The 18153-nt window shown below is 45.8% G+C and overlaps 1 protein-coding gene and 1 pseudogene across 1 annotated transcript; one reads left to right on the top strand and one right to left on the bottom strand.

Moving 5' to 3' along the window:
* Window positions 1-324: 324 nt before the first annotated feature.
* On the top strand, window positions 325-17670 carry LOC116084508 (L-threonine 3-dehydrogenase, mitochondrial). Its single transcript, XM_031361528.1, has 9 exons — window positions 325-767; window positions 9865-10064; window positions 12423-12465; window positions 13034-13104; window positions 13907-14056; window positions 14149-14321; window positions 15581-15671; window positions 16016-16285; window positions 17175-17670. The coding sequence occupies exons 2-9, from the start codon at window positions 9881-9883 to the stop codon at window positions 17312-17314; spliced, it is 1122 nt and encodes a 373-aa protein (XP_031217388.1). The 5' UTR covers window positions 325-767; window positions 9865-9880; the 3' UTR covers window positions 17315-17670.
* Window positions 17671-17998: 328 nt separating this feature from the next.
* Window positions 17999-18117, bottom strand: LOC116085450 (annotated as a pseudogene).
* Window positions 18118-18153: the final 36 nt, after the last annotated feature.

Below are 18153 nucleotides of genomic sequence, written 5' to 3'. Positions count from 1 at the left end.
GGATTTACCTAATAGTCACAAGGATGTTACAGCAAACAGAGGGGTGAGTCATAAATGGCCATCCAGAGACCTAAGATAGCTGGAGATAATTTTGGCTCCCAACTTGTAGTAGACTGGCTTTCCGCTATCAGTTAATAAGTCAATAGGCCTTGGAAAATGTTTAACATTGGTGCTGCCCCCTGTCGTCCTCCACCTCTTCCTGGGAAACTCACTTCACGCCCCCAAGTCCAACTTCCAGGTAGTGGCTTGATAAAGATGTTTGACAATCTGGGTTCAATCGCCGGGACCCCTTTGGTCGGGTGTGCTCACTGGGGTCTGGCTTGAGGCTGCCACTCAGAATTTCTAAGCCTTTCCTTCCGAGATCCTGCTTAGTCCTTGCCGTGAAAGCCACTTAATTTAACTTCGGTGTTTCCAGGAACCAGAACCGACTAACTGCCTGGCTCTTAGAGGCGGTGCCACCAGACACAGGTCCCCAGCAGATCTTTCCAGCTGTGGCTTGCATGTCCCAATCTAACCCCAGTCAATTGTGGAAGGGGAGTGGCCGCGTCCTGGTGCTGCCACAAGGTCAGCTCTGTCCCAGATGTAGGTGTGGGCTTGCCACAAGCGTCCTGGGGCGGAGGTGAGGTTGGGGGGGGGGGGCGCGGCTCCCGCGGCGAGGCGGGTCCAGAGCAGAGAGAGGATAAAAGGCAGAACCAAACTCCTGACTCCGCACCAGCTGCTCCGACTCCCGCGTGGCGTTCTCAGCATCCAGTCTTCTGCGTCTGCAGGTCAGTGTAGGAGATGGTTCGACGTGTCCCCTGCCGCGCCTGTGCTGGGAATGGGACCTCTTTCGGGGCGCGGGACGACCAGCAAAGTTTGGTGTCTGGGTTGGGATCCCGAACGACTGCAGGGCGCCTCTGCTTTGTGGGCGGCGAGGGGAGAGATGGGCCCCTGCGCAGCCTAGGGCGGCAAGGCGCCGCCCGCTCCTTCGTGCTCTCAGCAATTCTCAGCCTCTCAGGAATAGGAGTGGGCACGCGGCTTCCAGAAAACTGGTTTGTCTAGTAATTTGGGATGCGATCTTCCCGAAGGATGGCTTGGGAGGGCCCCCACACCCTTTTCATCAGGGAGCAAGCTGAGGCTGGCTGTCCCGGGTTCCTCCCGTGGTTTCCCAACTTCAGCAGGTGAAAACGAATTCTACCCCGTGGGTAGAATTTCCCTCCGAGACACTACGTAGCTCTTTCCTGAAGCTTTCTTGCTTTCAGTGACCAGTATGTAAATTCCAGCCTTTCCTGATATATATATTTTTAAGTGACAAGAATGAAGTTAACATGGACAGAGACTTTTGCCAGATGCCTTTCCTGCTTATATTAAAGTCTTTCAATATGGTGACACTTTTGTCTGATTTCTGAGAATAAGGAGATGAAACTACTCAGGCTCAGTGAGTCCGTAGTGGTGTGCCGCCTGACCCTGATACCCAGGAGGACTCAGTGGAGCGTGGAGGAATTGCTGCCCAGAGCTCTGGGGCTAAGTGGGAGGTGCCCTTGAACCTGGAACTTTATTAAACCCCGATCTTTTTTTTTTTTTTTTTGGATGGGTTAGTGATGGTGGTGGCGGCTGCCTTGACTGTTGCTCCTTACTAGTTGCAGAAGGCCTTTGATTGAGGTGTGTAAACCCAGTTTGAATGAAGGTGGGTGTGGCTGGCAGTACCAATTAGCGTGAGAGGACTTTGGCAATAGGATGCTGCCACTCGGCCAGTGCTGGCCTTTCCTAGGCAGGTTTCTGGGTGCAGAGTAGAGCAGAAATCGGCCTTGCGGGACGAAACACAGCAGGAAGTTTCCTGCGGAGACAGCAAAGAAAGATAAGGACTTAGGAAGGTTTGAGAAGCTGGAGGCTGTGCCCTTGGGGAAGAAGTACAGAAGGGATCGGGGTTTGCTTGGTGCCCTGGTTCCTCCATGGTGTGTGTGTGTGTGTGTGTGTGTGTGCACGCGCGCGTGCATTTGTGCAGAGTCTAGGAGTTCGTTAAACTCTTTTCTGTTTGACTGGGGCTATGGGCAGCTAGCAACAGAATTACCATATTAAGAACTTTTTTTTTTTAAGGACAGTAATGTGGGGCTGGAGAGATGGCTCACAGGTTCAGAGCACTGGCTGCTTTTCCAGAGGCCTGGATTCAATTCCCCTGTAACCACTCAGCAGCTTACCACTATCTATATTGGGATCTGATGTCCTCTTCTGGTGTGCAGGTGTGCATGCAAACAAAGCACCCATACTCATTAAAAAAAAAAACACAAATAGATAAATCTCTAAAAGCCGGGAGTGTGACCTATATGTACTGTCCTGCAGTAGATCTCTGGGATGCTCCTCTCTCCCCAAGGCAAGGTCTTACTTTGTTTCTGGGAATGTTGACCTTAGTTTACAAGGGCAGAAGCAGTGTGTGTATTCTTGTTTCATTTAGTCCCATGTGCTCCAGGCCCATCCATACTGTAGCCTGTGTCAGTATTTGTTATTTTTGTTGTTTTTGTTCTCTCTTGTTTGAAAGGCTGAAATTCTGCTGTGTGTGTAGATCATGTTCTTTATCCAGTCATGCATGGTGGATACGTTTTATTCTATGCTTACTGTGATGGACTTGAGACTTCACAAGGTCTCGATTTAGTCTCTGAGACTAAGAAGGATTGCCGTTAGACGTGTAGGGTGGTCTTGTGGTTGGAGCACTGAAGCCTTTCCTCCTGGAGAAGGCTATTTCTAAAGAACGCCAAGACTCCTGAAGCACAACTGTTCACCCCCAGGACAGTTGTGATGGAATCTTCCATTTTAGTCTGAGAACAGGGTCAGTTAAGAGTCCAGATAAAGTCCCGGTGGCTTCTGCTCTCTGTCGGTGCTTCTCAAGCGTGTGGGGCTGCTGGGGACACAAACACTGCCTCCCAGACACCTAAAGTCAGTGTAACTAACTCTGAACTCTCACCTGAGCCATTTCTCAAGGAAGCCTAGGCTTACAGCAGCTTACAAGAGACCTTTGTCCCCAGGTACAAATAACACACAAATCCAGCTGAGCACCGACCCATCTCCATTACCCAGGTCACTAGTACCGGGTACCTCTCAGTATTCCTGAGGGTCCCTCCTTATTCTGGATGGGAGAAATCATCCAGTTGCATTGGGGGAAGAGTGCATTTTCCTCTCAGTTTCATTATTTGCAGTTAACGTCTGCAAGTTGCTTGGGAGCGAGTCCATTGCCCACTTACTATTTTATTTGACTTTAACAAAGAGGGACCAAGGATCGCTGTTTGCTTTGCAAATTTACTTTCTGGCTCTGCAAAAGCTGTTCTCAGAGTATGATCTGGGGAACCCTGGAGATTCCTGAGACCTTTTGTAGAGTCCACAAGATCAAACCACTAGAGGAAGAATGCTGCTCTTTGCTCTTTCTCCCCAGTGCACTAGGAGTTTCTCAGACTGATCTATGAGTTTGGCCTGTGGTAGCTAATGAGAGGTGTGTTTGAGTAGTCTTGTGTTTCTAGAGCCTTGTAAGACGTAGGAGAGAGCTATGTGTTTCTAGAGATGAAAGTGGTTTGCACTGCTGTACATTTTCAAGCCTGTTTTTATCTCTATGGCTTTGGATTTGAGTTTTCCTGCATCCACATGGAAAGGCATCAAAAGACAAGCATACTTATTTGTGACTGGAAATTTAATAATACTGCAGTATAAGGATATACATTCGTACATTTTTAAAAGATTTATTTATTTTTTGGATATGAGGGCTCTATCTGTATGCACACCTGCATGCCAGAAGAGGGCATCAGATTCTATTACAGATGGTTTGGGGCCACTGTTTTAGTTTCTAGGAATTGAACTCAGAACCAATGGAAGAACAATCAGTGCTCTTAACCACTGAGCCTCCTCTCCAGCCCCTGTTCATATGTTTTTATGCTGAAGAATGAATGATTGGCTTGTCAGGGGATAACAGAGAACTTGACCTTCCAGCCCACAGCTGGCAGTGCCATCCGTGCCCACGAGTGCTGGGAATGCTGATGTGACCATCAATCCCAAGCCAGTTCCTAGACTCATGAAGGAGAATTTATCCAGAGAAAAAGGCATAACTGAAAAAGTGCCCCTCAGCTTCCTGCTCCTCTGAGGGCCTCTTGTCAGCCCACCATTATAAATAATGCAGTGATATCAGGGTCACAATGTCAAAACAAGCCACTGAGAGTCCTCTGACAAGTGTGACTTGAAGGTCTTAGCTAGATAGTGCAAACTCACCAAAAGTCCCAAATTATTAGATTTTCAGACTAAAAACTACAATAAACTGCTGTTGAAGCATCAAGCTGGATGGGTCACCAGACTAAGCATCAAACAGGACAGATTATCAAATTGTACTGTCCAGAAGCAGCAGAGTAATCTCTTGTTGAGAGAACAGGACACCAGATGGAATCACAGCACTTCTATTCCCAATGGTCTTAACTGCTGAGCCATCTCTCCAACTCCCGGTTAGCAGCGTATGCCCACCAGAAAGAAGTGGCCCCTGGAATACAACATTGGCCCCTGGCAGTGTATTGCATGGACTTGAATGATACAAAAGCACCAGCAGGCCCTGGTTCCTCTGAATCACTAACACATGCTCACCTCAGCTTCATACAATATGAAAAGGAGACTCTATACTTGGACTATTTTGTTTCCAAGAGTCCTGTGACTGATCTGGCATGGATTCATAAGCACATAAGCAGCATGGTGAATGTAGCCACCACTGCAAATTCATCCACTAAGGAAAAACACATTGCATGACACTCAGTCTTTGCATATGCGGCCAAGTCTCTACCAGTCAATGCTTACACACACACACACACATACACACACACACACACACATACACACACACACACACACATACACACACACACACACACACACACACACACACACACACACTATAAATTAATAAGTCTTTAAAAGAAAGAGTTGAAGGACCAGGCCTGTGATATAGCACTTGCCTAGCTGGTTTAAACAAACATAAATTGCTGGCTGCTTCCTTAAGAACCTTTGATTTCCTGAAGCCTTAGCTTCTGAATGCAGGTCTTTACAGGTGCTAGATGGTGACTGGAAGCACCCATAAAGCTCCCCTCTTACTATTAAATTCGATGCTGTCTTGTGGTAAAGCGTTTATAAGACCAAAGTGTGAGCTGGACCATCAACTCCTTTTTTAAATTTTAATTTAATTTATTTTATGTGTATGAGTCTTTTGCCTGTATGTATGTACATATGTCATATGCATTCTAGTGCCCTAGAGTTCAGAAATTTGGATCCCTTGAGCTGAAGTTACAGATGTTTGTAAGCCACCATGTGGTTACTAGGAGTTGAACCCTTGTCCTCTCTGGAAGAGCATTCGGTGTTCTTAACCGCTGAGCCATCTCGCCAGCTCAGACCATCTACTCTTGCTGACAGAACATTAGTTCTGCTTGAAAGGCCTGACACCATGGTTATTCATACTTGGGAATTTGGAAGATGGAGTCTAAAAGATGAAGAAAGCAGTCTGCTGCTGCCAAGGAGCAAGTGAAGGTGCCCATTCCCAACACCCAGGAGTTTTGTGACATTTGGCAGTGTGACTTTGACCTTGCAGAGGGAAGTGTACTAACATTTACTTGGAAGAAGTTCATAACTCACCAAACCAACGTTTTTCAAAAGTCCAGTGCAAGGAGCTAAAAAAAAAAAACAAAAAAAATGGGGCTAGGAGATTATACAAAAGTGTGAGATAGAGACGGGTAATAGTGGTCCATGCCTTCAGATCCCAGCACTTGGGAGGCAGAAGCAGATTGATGGTTTTGAATTCAAGGCCAGCCTGGTCTACATAGTGAGACCCTGCCTTGAAATATGAAAAAGAAAAAAAAGTTAGATGGCCCAACAGGCATAAAGACAGCAAGATGTGCAGTGCTGGCATGCTGATCCCTTGTGCAGCCGCCCTTGAGGAAGATGAATTGCTTGTCATGCATGCATGAGGACAGTCTGAATCATATCTGTAGACACCACCAAGCATGATGCTGATCATCTATACTACCTGTTCCATGCTGGGGAGGAAGGTCCACGCTGGACAGGAAGGAACAGGAAGAACCCTGAAATCCATTAGCCAGCGTAGCAGAATTGATGAGCTTCAGGCTCAGTGAGGGATTCCTTCTCAAAAATTTTAAAGTGGAGAGGAGGGTGGAGGAAAGACACCCAGCCTCCATCTCTGGCCTCCATACACAGGTGCATGCACAGGTGTGGGTATGCTGGTTCTAACAATTATAGACATCACACACACACAAGTTAAAGATTAGCTGACCTTTGGCCCCTAGAGAAGTATCAGAGACACAGGTTTTCAGTGTGTAGACTGGCCTTGAACTCAGAGATCTTCCTGCCTCAACCTCTTTCATGCGCCAGTACATACCACCACACTTGGCCACACATAGAGAAAGAGAAACATCCGTGTCTCCCACTTTGCTTTGCTGTAGGAGTTTGCATTTCCTTCAGATGCTTCAATGAAAACTCAAGACAATTTGAGCACAGAAGCAGATGTGAGAGTCAGCTGATGTCTTGACCGTGCATTCTTCTTATTACATGGTTTCTGTGTTTGCTTTGTAAAACATAGGTTCTTTCATAAAAGTGTCTATGTCAACATCACTAAATGAATTCATAAAAATAAACATCTCATTAAATAACTTTAACAGGACTGGTGGAGAGATGGCTCATCATCGATTAAGAGACTCTTCCAGAGGTTGTGAGTTCAATTCCCAGTAACCACATGATGGCTTACAACCATCTGTAATGGGATTTGATGCCCTCTTCTGGTGTCTGAAGACAGCTACAGTGTACTCATATACATAAAATAAATAAAATATTAAAAAATAACCTTAACAATGTTTAATACAGTAAACAAATAGATGTTATTCACATAAACTTTTCAGTTCACAGTTTTTTGTTTGTTTTCCAAGACATGGTTTCTCTGTGTATCCCTAGCTGTCCTGAAACTTGTAGACCAGGCTGTCCCTGACAAAGAGATCCATTTGCTTTTACCTCTGGAGTGCTGAAATTAAAGGCTTGTGGGCCACCACACCTGGCTTTCTGTCCACAGTTGTTAAGAGTGTACAGGAGGCTGGGTGTGGTTGTACACACATTTGGGAGGCTTGCAGATCTCTGTGAGTTCCGGGACAACCGGGACTACACAGTGAGTCCTGTCTTAAAAAAAAAAAAAAAAAAAGTGTAAATCTTGAAATTGGAAAGTTTGAGGGCTGCTTCTGTGAGTCTAGTCATGTTCAAACAACAGTGGAGACAAACAAGAAACACAACAGTAGGAAATTCCACCACCACTCACCTTGGTGATTATTATATCCCTTCACCATATTAAGGAATTATCATTGCATGGCCTACTATGGAGCAAGATGGCTTTATGCCGCATGTGGCCATGTTGAGATGAACTGGGCAGAAGCAAGACAGTAGTCTTTACTTGTAAAAGCGAGTAGACGTTTCTGTGGCTCTGACTTGGTGTCTTCACGTTAAAGCTATCCCATAATGGATCCTCCAGCTGGAAAGCAGGGCAGTTCTGCTAGCTTGTGGCATGCAAGGGAGGACCAATATTGACTATTAGTGGACTAAGAAGAGCTAGCACAGTTATATGTTATCCATGTTGCCAGGGCAAAACATTAGGCTTTTGGCTAAGAATCCATCAAGCACCTCCTTGTGTCTTCTTTGACAGGGATAATGAGGTAGGTCCGCAGCCTCAGGGAGGGGGGTTGTCATTCTTGTGCTTTTCAAAATTGAAATTTGTCCTTGACTTTCAACGCCCTGAGGAATCCAGTGGTTCTGAGGCTTCCTCTGAACTCGCTGATAAGTGACTGAAAAGATCTGAGTTCTTACCTGGTCTTGGCTGTGGAGAGGATTTTTCCAACAGCATCCCTCTGAGAGTAGTTGAGAAGAGTCTCAGATGTTCCCTGTATTCCGTGTATTGGGGCCCATACTGGTTGCCTCTTATCTGATACTAACCTGGACCTGTGAAGACAGTGATGTGCCCATGACCGAAGGGCTGTCTTCCAGGCTCAGCCAGGGCTATACAGAGAAACCCTGCCTCGAAAAACAAAACAAAACAAAAACAACAACAAACAAACAAAAAAATCACACACCCCCCATATTAGTCAGGGTTCTCTAGAGTCACAGAACTTATGGTAGTCTCTATGTAGTAAAGGAATTTATTGATGACTTACAGTCTGTAGTCCAACTCCTAACAATGGTTGGCAGCAGCTGTGAATAGAAATCCAAGGATCTAGCAGTTGCCAGTCCCACAAGGCAAGCAGGCGAAGCAGAGCAAACCTTCCTTCTTCCAATGTCCTTGTATAGGTCTCCAGCAAAAGGTGTGGCCCAGATTAAAGGTGTGTGCCACCATATCTTTAATCCCAGATGACCTTGAACTCATAGATCTTCCTATCTTAATCTTCTGGGATTCACAGCCACTATGCCTCAAGATCTCCATGCCAAGATTCAGGTCAGAAACTTGTATCTCTCAGCCTCCAGATTAGGGCCACAGGTGAGCCTTCTAATTCTGGATTGTAAGTAATTCATTTCAGATATAGTCAAGTTGACAACCAGGAATAGCCACTACACTCCCCGTGACTCATAAGGTTTTAAAATGTTTTCTCAAGCTGGTAACCTTTTATTGCTCATAGTCATGAAACATCATTTAGAGGTACCTCAACCTATGTTCTTGGGTCAAAGACACTCACATTTGGAGGGAAACAGTTTCATCATTACAGAACAAAATGTCCTAAATCAAGGTGCTTTTAAAACCCATTGATGGGAACATCAGCTAGGTAGGTTAGAGTAAAGCAGAGAAACATCTTTGCTATGTTTTGGATACAACCTGATGACAGTGTTAGCTTTAGGATTGGTGGGAGTTAGTGGTCTTCTAAGTTAATATACTCTTAAAGGATTTACCTAATAAGTCACAATAGGCTAGACACAGTGGTGGACAACAGGTGGCAATTTCCAAGGCCAATGTTAACCCAAGGTGAATGTAAAGTCTCAATTCTCCACAACTATGCATCCTAAGTGGTCAGTCATCTATGTAGTCAGTAACATAGGTATATCTGCCCTGCCCCCACCTTTTTTTTTTTCCTCCTGGAAACTATCAGTTCATAGCATGGAGATAAAAGTCCTACTTGTATGAACCTCTTAACTTCCTGAGACAAGAAATGGTTCCACTGTCAGCTGGTAGTGAAGGGAGGACGAGGAGGAAGAGGGAAGTATTTGCACATTTGTGGTCTTGGAAGCACTTGGAAAATGGCTTTTCAAAATGAGCCTTTCGAAGGCTGTGGGAGTCAAGCGAAGGCTGTTCACAGCTTACTAAATATTGCTGGGCCCTTTTCTTTTAGCCATCTGCTTTCCTAGTCTGTCGTTCCAAACATAACATCTGAAGAGTTAGCACAGATCGTCAATGCTTGGCTACTTAGTCTGGGACCTGCTTGTCCCCTCCAGATGGTGTATGTGCACAGGTTGATAGCAACTGTAGTCAAGATTGCAAGCCCTAGCCAGATCTGCTGACTGGTTTCTTTTGGTTTGGGGGTTTGGTGCTGTTTGGTGCTTGTTGGTTGTGCTTTATTGACCCCCACTGTGGATTTGCATCTGACTTGGTTTCTGTAATGCTCCCAGCTTTGGCTTCGTGGGGACTTTTATCCTTTTGTCCTTGGGCCTGGCTCAAAGCTGGTGCATGACTGACTTCCTATGGGAAAGTCTGTGGTTAAGTCTGATGCATTCCTGAATGACAAAAGAAGGCGTAGCTCCTGAACTGACTATAAGTGTGATTTCAGGAGATAGCTTGTTTCCAGGGGCTGAATGGAGGTAAAGTTAGTAACGGACTCCATCCTTCCTTGCTCCCAGGGTATCAGAAGAACAGATGCTGTCCCTTGGGATGCTAAAGCAGGCGGTCAGCAGGACAGCACAGAGCAAAGCCTCTAGCTGCCGGAAGCTTGTCTTGCCCTTGCAGTTTCTAGGCACCTCCCAGCCCCAAATCCCAGCAGATGCCAACTTCCACTCCACCTCGTTCTCAGAAGCAGACCCTCCTCGGGTGTTGATCACAGGTTGGTCTTTCTCCTCCTCGTTTGTGGGATGAGCCTTGCTTTCTCTGACCTGCTTCTTGGTGACAGGGAGTGACAGAGCTATGACGAACACCAGAGCTGGATTTAATGTTCACACTGCAGAAAGGGTCTCTGAGTGAGGCATGTCATCATAAAGTACTTTAAATTGGGGTGGCAACCCTTTTCTGATCAGACACAGCCTTTTCTTGAAAAGTCCTGGGTTTGGATTCAAAGGGGTTGTTCTTTTGGGGTAAGAGATTTATCAGAAGAATTATTAACACTGTAGACAGGGAGAGAACAGCCACAGAAGGGCCTCTGAAGAAAGTTCAGGCATAAATGGCATAGTGGGAGTCTTCCTCCAGGTTTCAGGGGACGGGAAAGATTCTATGCTCTGTAATTGATGAGTAGCCCATGGTGTATGCCTGTAGCTGAGATGTCTCTTAATTACTTATGAGGATGAGGAGGGCAGGAATCCAGAAAACCAAGTTACTTTAGTCCTGAAACCAAATTATTGTAGTTTTGTTACCATCTAGGGATCTTGATGGGGTTAGTTTTCTCATCCAGTTAAAGAATTAAAAGGCAGAAAAAATTCTCTAGCTCTACAGGTAACAGCAGAGAAATCTCAACCAGCAGACAGAAGCAGCAGCTGAAGACAAGCTTTTGTTAGGAGTGAGGAGACACATATAGGTCAGGCACACAGAGAAGGACTTCCCTGCAAAGCAGGAGGAGAACAAGAGGGGGACTTGAAGGCAAACATCTAGTCTCTTAGCCTGAAGGCTGGGTATTATAAAGGCTCTCAAGAGTTTTCTTCTCTAAGTTGGTGTTGGCCAGTTTAAAGAAAGATAGACTGGCTGACCCACAACTGTTGTGTATCCATGTCCTGATCTGGCCTTGAGCTTGTTGTGTCAGTCCATCTTCAAGAGCCCTATTGGTGGAAGAAAAGCCCACAAGGCCTTTGTTTTAAGCTGCTAGGCTTTTGTCTGGGGTAGGAAGGTGAGGAAGAAGTCAGCCATCTTGGAAATTCACCATCTTTGTTACCTGGTTGCATCCTCTCTCCCTTTCTGTCTGCATACCAGGGAGCCTAACACCTAGTCTCCCAACTTTGGCAATTAACAGTTCAACTAAAATGGAGGCTCATACACAATAGTGTGGTTCTAGCTAACATCTTCCATCTTTAGCTTCCCTTACTCATAACTTTTGCCTATGTTTGCTTTCCCTAACAAGCTCTTGTTTTCTGAAAAGCCTAGGGGCCAAGTAGGTGCCCTGGAGCTTGGTTTCCTTCCTTATTATACAGAGTAGGTCAGGGCAGTAAAGCTGGAAGGACAGGAAGGGGACCAGTTCTAGAACACATCTTTCTCATAGGCACATCTTTCCTTGTCTAGAGTCCCCAGTCTAAGCTCAGAATCACCCATCACAACCATCACAAACTGTTACTGCACTTTTGTGTGCTGGAAACAAAACTGGATATAAACGCTACCCATGCTTCTTCTTGTGTCGAGTGCCTGGCCCACACCTTGTTCACTACAAACTCCATGTTGTCACTGACAGTGCTTCCAAGTAGCCCAAGACAACCTCTCATTTGATTGACACGTTTTATTTCTCTCTCCTCTGCCATGTTTTCACTCCTTTCCTAGCCTGCTCTCTGTGGGTTTCTTTCATTCTCTGTCTCCACTGGGGAGGCATCTCTAGGGCCCCTGGGTTTCAGTCCTGTGTTAACTGGAAGGGAGTCTCACTGCTCTATCTTCTTGCCATGTAAGTGCCTTGCCTGAATTTTACAGTGGTCCTCCTCCAAATGTGTTCCTAGCCCCTGGTTCCAGTCTCCAAATTAAGAAGAAATGCTATTATTATCATTTCTTTATAAGTGGCTTCTCACTGAATTAATTAATTAATTAGTTAATTAATTAATTGAGGCAGGATCTGTCTACTATGTAGCTTTGGCTGTCCCAGGCTAGCCCTGAACTCAAGAGATCCACCTTCCTCTGCCTCCCAAGTGCTGGGATTAAAGGGTGTATATTACTATACCAGCTTGTCACCTGTCCTTTTGTCAAATGGTTTCTTGCACTCTCTTCTTTGGAGCTGGGCCCAGCATGAACGCTACTTTCTTGTGTTCTTGCTTCCCTCTTCCTCTTTGGTGCCTCCAAAACTGTTACTTGCATTGACACCAATTCCATGATGGGCAGTGGCTAGCCTATGTTCTGAGTGTACTGTAGTGCTGCTGGGAACAGTCGGCAGCATCTGCTATCAACACCCTCCCAGGTCCCCACCCTGCTTCAACTCACTCAGACAGGAGGAGTCTTATTCCACTGTTATGCTCAGGATAGATTTACAATCTAGTCTCACCCCGTTTTCTTCCTCACCTAGGGGGTCTTGGCCAGCTGGGAGTAGGACTTGCTAACCTCCTGAGGTAAGAGTTTCAACATCAAACTCTTAAGAGTGTACAGTTGTCTCGGTAAACACTGGCTATCTTTCCTTTTGCCTGTGGCCTCTGTCTTCTTCCATCTAAAATATCACACCTAGTAAGCTCTGTAAAACACATTTTTATTTTGCCTCCTTGACACAAACCAGCTCCTTGCTCTCTGTCCTGACTTGGGTACTGGGAGAGTCATCATCCAAATGAACCACTTACCCTTCAGTTGTTCAGGAGCAGAGGGCAGGGGCCAGTGCTGATAGGAACTGGATGGGGAATATAGTCTGAGGTTGAAGACAGCAGGGTGGGAGGATAAAGCAGAGGGGGAACTGCCAAGGATGTGGAGATAGCATTGGTGGTGATATAGTAGGGGAGGGGACAGAAGCAGAGAACAGGTTGTGGGAAGAAAAGGAGGTGTGAACCCAGGGAGGTGAAGCTGAGGGGCATGTGACAATGGTACCGAGGAAGGGCCAGAAGTTGCAGTGTCTATTTGAAGCAGTTACCTAAAACTTGTATCCTTGACATTGCTGACTTGTTGGGGATGGCGGGCTTTCTTTCCCTGCAGGAAACGATTTGGGAAGGACAATGTGATTCTATCAGACATAAGGAAGCCTCCTGCTCATGTCTTCCACAGTGGTAAGATATAGACAGTCCTTGATGGTTTACTATTCAAAATACTGTCAAAGGGGAAGTGCACAGAGTCCACATGCAACCCGAAGAGGGACCTGGGCATGGTCCTGGCTTAAAAGTGTATTTTCAATGGTGCTATATTCAAATGTCAAAGAGTAGGAGTGTTCTGTGGAACCTGAAATTTAGAGTAATGTATTTTGATATTACTTAAAATAATGTCTTTGAACTAAAATTTTGATTTCTATCTTTTGAGTTTTTGGCTGACTGACTTAAAGGGCCCACAAACAAAAAGTAAGTTATTTGATGAGGAAAGAGCTTGAAGAATATGGAGGGGAGATGGCTCAGTGGTTCATAGCTCTTTCAGAGGGCTCGTTTGGTTCCCAGCACCCAAATCAGATGGGTCTCAACCTCCTGTAACTCTAGCTCTAGAGAATTCAAGATTTTAAGGTTCCACAGGTACATATACTCACAAACACTTGCCACCTTCTGGCCCCTATGGGCATCTGGATTCACAGACACACACATACACCACCACCACCACCACCACCACCAAAAACAACAACAAAGAATTCCAAGAAAGCAGACATGGGAGATGGAGCATGGCTGTTAACCCTGTGCTCCGAAGGCTAGCACAGAAGGACCACAAAGTTCCAAAGCAGCCTAGGCTACCTAACCAGGAGGCTACCTAACCAGGTTCTGCTCCAGGAAGGTTGGTGAGGGAAGGTGAGAAAAAATGAGAATGAGATTTTTCTCAAGTCAGTGGCTGGGGACTTCAGTGCATACAGCCTTTGTTACTCTGTGATTACAGGCCCGTTTGTTTATGCCAACATCTTGGATTACAAGAACCTTCATGAGATTGTGGTGAACCACCGTATCAACTGGCTGTTTCACTACAGTGCCCTGCTGAGTGCCGTGGGAGAGGCAAATGTGTCCTTGGCCAGAGATGTGAATATAACTGGTGAGCAGCTGGCTCTGGCCCAATGGGGCCAGTTTTTACAGCTCTTGGTAAGAGTTTTATTTTCAGATTTTCAGAGTGTCCATTTGTTTCAGGACTGCATAACGTTCTAGATGTTGCAGCTGAATACAACGTGAGATTGTTTGTGCCCAGCACAATTGGAGCCTTTGGACCTACCTCTCCTCGAAACCCTGCACCTGATCTCTGTATTCAGAGGCCTAGGACCATCTATGGGGTATCCAAGGTCCACGCGGAGCTCATGGGAGAGGTAAGCATTCTTGGCAGGATTTCTCAATGTTCAGGACCAGATGATTCTGTGTATCTGGCCCCATTCTTTCTGCCTCCGATACTCCCAGCTTCATTTTTAGGGAAATATTTGCACCCCCGAGATGCTTATTTTACTGGTGTGTTTGTCAAGTGGTTGGCTGCTTGTAGGCATTGATGAACGGCTTAGCTATAGGTTGCTTCTTGTCCACAGCCATGGTAGTAACACACAGCACTTTTGGACACTCTGGCCTTGAAACTGCTCCTGTCTGTGCCTGCCATCTATCTCCTTTGTAAGGCTCTCAATATTTAACTGGGGAATGTTAAAACTTTCTGCATGAGAGAGAGAGACAGAGACAGAGAAGGTGATGGAAGGACGAAGGGAAGGAGGGAGAGAATATATGTGGGCAACAAACAAGTGTATGCACTCATGTGTGTGGAGGCCAGAAGTTGGGTACCTTTCTCAGTTCCTCTCCACCTTAAATTTTGAGACAGGGTCTCTTACTAGGACCTGGAACAAGTAGGCTAGGCTTACATGTATTGAGCCTTTGGGATCCTGTCTCACTTTCTTAGTGCTAGGTTACAGCTGCATGCTGTGCCCTGCTTTCTTAAGTGGGTTCTAGAGAATCTAATTGTTCTTCATGCTTGTACCAGACGCATTCTGCCAATGGACTCATCTCTCCAGACCAGAAACTTTATACTGTGGAAAACTTCAACCACACTTTTACTCTGACTTTATAGTACAGTGCAGCCAGTGCCTGGTCCTTTAGGCTCTGGACATCAAACTCCCTTCCTGCAGGGAAGCAATCCTGTAGTACTCATGGCAGGGAGCAGAAGCGCCACCTGCAGGCTGCTCTATCATTTGCAGTGTTAACGTAGGTGATTCTTAGAAGACTAAAAAAATTGAGTGTTATTAAACAAAAGTGAAAATGTAAAAATTCTGAAAAATTCCATTTTCTTTCTTTTAAAAATTGTGTTTGTGCATGTTACGTGTGTATATCCACACATGGATGTGCCATAGCATATGTGTAGGCATCAGAGGACAACTATGGAGTCTCATTCCTACTGAGGACCCAACTTAGTCACCAGGCTGTGCTGTGTGGCAAGTGCCTTTATCCACTGATTCATCCTCCAGGCCCGAAATGCTTATTCTCTTGAGGAACACTTTAACTGCATGTGATGATATTTTAGGAAAAAGCTATTTTTTGTTTTATCTGGTCTACGGAGTTATTGTTTCTTTAGCCAGCTCTCTCTTTTTCTCAGTACTATTATTACCGGTACGGGTTAGATTTCCGGTGCCTGAGATATCCTGGGATCATTTCTGCAGATTCTCAGCCTGGAGGAGGAACAACTGGTGAGTGCTCTCTCCAGTCTCCATCATCTTTAATTTCTCTTGTTTCAGGAAGACCCTGTTTAGTCCACAAACTGTCTTAGCTTCCTTGTATTCCAAGAGAGACGGGAACGTAGGGAGTGTTTTTATCTCCCTGCCCCCCAAAATGCAGTAACTAGAAATTTTCTCATTTGCCTGTGTATAACAGTAAATCTTAATGTAGTCCATCTATTCAGATCTTTCTTGGGAACTTAACATTTTTAATAGTCTAAAGAGATTCTGTATTAAGAAGACTAGAGAACTAGCATCTCAGTTCTGACCCTCCTCCCTCCTGCTGAGAAAACACACGAGCTGGGATTCTCTTTCAGACTACGCAGTCCAGATTTTCCATGCTGCAGCAAAGAACGGCACATTTGAGTGCAACCTCGAGGCCAGCACCAGGCTCCCGATGATGTACATCAGTGACTGCCTCAGGGCCACTCTGGAAGTCATGGAAGCCCCCGCGGAGAGCCTGTCCATGAGGACCTACAACATCGGCGCCATGAGTTTCACCCCCGAAGAGCTGGCCCAGGCGCTCCGCAAGCACATGCCCGACTTCCAGATCACCTACTGCGTGGATTCCCTCCGACAGGCTATAGGTGAGCCCGCACACCAGTCCACTCTAGCTCAAAATAGGGTTCGTGAGTACACACACCACTCCAGTTGGGAGGCTTTAAGGCTGAGGAGCTGCAGTTGTCCATCCGCAGATGCTTCCGTGTGGGAAACGGGTCCTCGGGAGAAAGGTTCCAGCTCAGGAAACAGTCCGGCCCCATTTCACCGTTACCTATGGTCTGGAACACCTTCTGGACATAAGAATGTCCCCTTTCAAAGCTCCGTGAGGTTTTAATAACATGAATCCTCAGTGCAGGTGTCAGTGAGAGGGAAAGAATCAGCTCAGGACCCCAAGACCAAGTTCTCAGCACAAAGGGGATTGATTTGCCCCAGAGGGACAGAGGGCAGGATAAATGACAAAGACAGGACATAGAGGATGAGGGAGAAGGTGAAGGGAACAAGGGAGAGGAGAGAAAATGAGCAAGGGAGAGGTATGAAAGGTGTTTGCTCTAGAGGACAAAGGACTGCCTCTGGGTAAAGAGGAGACACACATGGCACATTGGAAAATGGTGGTTTGTAAAGGTAAAATGGGAAACTCCATATTAAGATGGGGTGTTTAATTTTAATTAGGCAAGCTAAAGTTGCCTTTTGATTGCTGGACTTCTGAGCTTTGATAGCTGGACCTCGGTAATCAACCTCAACAGGAGGAATTGACTAGCTTTAGGAACGTAGGGAGATGGGCAAGGCCTACCACAGCCATGCTCACCAGGCCAGAGCCCCTTCACCCAGTGTCTTCAGAAGAGGTGGCCATGTGTATACTAGTTCTGCTTCAGTCAAAGACGAGTTTTCCCTCTCTGCCTTCATATAAAATTGGTCCAACCATTCACAAATCCAAAGCCTGGATAACCTAGTGTTTTCTCCCATGTCTTTCCCCAGCGGAGAGCTGGCCCATGATTCTAGATGACAGCAGTGCTCGGAAGGACTGGGGCTGGAAGCATGACTTTGATCTTCCAGAGCTGGTGGCTGCGATGCTCGACTTCCACGGAGTCAGCACCAGAATTGCACAAGTGAACTGAAAGAGGAGGAGCAGCCCCCATGTCATCAAAGTGCAAGGGATATGGCAGTCTCTAAGTTGGAGAACCGGACTGAATTTCCAGCTCTTACATGGGACTGCTGGGTGGGGTTGGCGTTCCTTTACACACTGCCTTTTCGTGTGCCTAAATTGGTCCAAGCACATATGCCAGAGAAGTGAAGTCCTAAGTGGTGGTGGCTATTTCTTGGAATTTGCAACATTTGTATTTAATTAAATTCAATTTAAGTATCACTCTTGAGACTCATTCTCTTGTCCAGAGACCAAAGATTACATGTTAAGGGTTTTCAAAGATGTTCTTCATGTTTAAGACTGGGATACTTCAAAAACGATCACTTGCAACTTACTTTTTACTTAGGATTTATCTAGGTAATTGAGAGTTTGAAAGATGATGCAGTTCATAGAGGGGAAGGGGCTCTAGTGGATTCTGATTCCATTTGGGGGCTGCCAGAAAGCTCAGTGATGTCTATGGGACTTTAATTCCCTGACCTGGTGATATCAGTAACCTCAGAGAGATTGTTTGAAGAAGCAAGTTTCTGGGCTTCACCCCCTCAGCTGACACAGCAAAGTGGAGTAAGCTGACTATGGCTCAGTTCTCTTAGGTTCCAAGCACAGTTTCTTCCTTCCTTTCCTTCTTTCTTTCTTTCTTTTTTTTCTTTTCTTTTTTTAAAACCTACAGCACCGGGTATTCCCAGGCAGTCTCCCATCCAAGTACTAACTAGGCCAGACCCTGCTTAGCTTCTGAAATCAGACGAGATCGGGCGAGTTCAGGGTGGTATGGCCATAGACCCAAGCACAGTTTCTTTTCTTTTTTTTTTTTTTTTT

This window comes from Mastomys coucha, unplaced genomic scaffold (assembly GCF_008632895.1).
Source record: "Mastomys coucha isolate ucsf_1 unplaced genomic scaffold, UCSF_Mcou_1 pScaffold9, whole genome shotgun sequence".
Taxonomy (NCBI): domain Eukaryota; kingdom Metazoa; phylum Chordata; class Mammalia; order Rodentia; family Muridae; genus Mastomys; species Mastomys coucha.
Note: the sequence above shows the minus strand (reverse complement) of the source record. Positions and strands in the feature narration are given on the sequence as shown.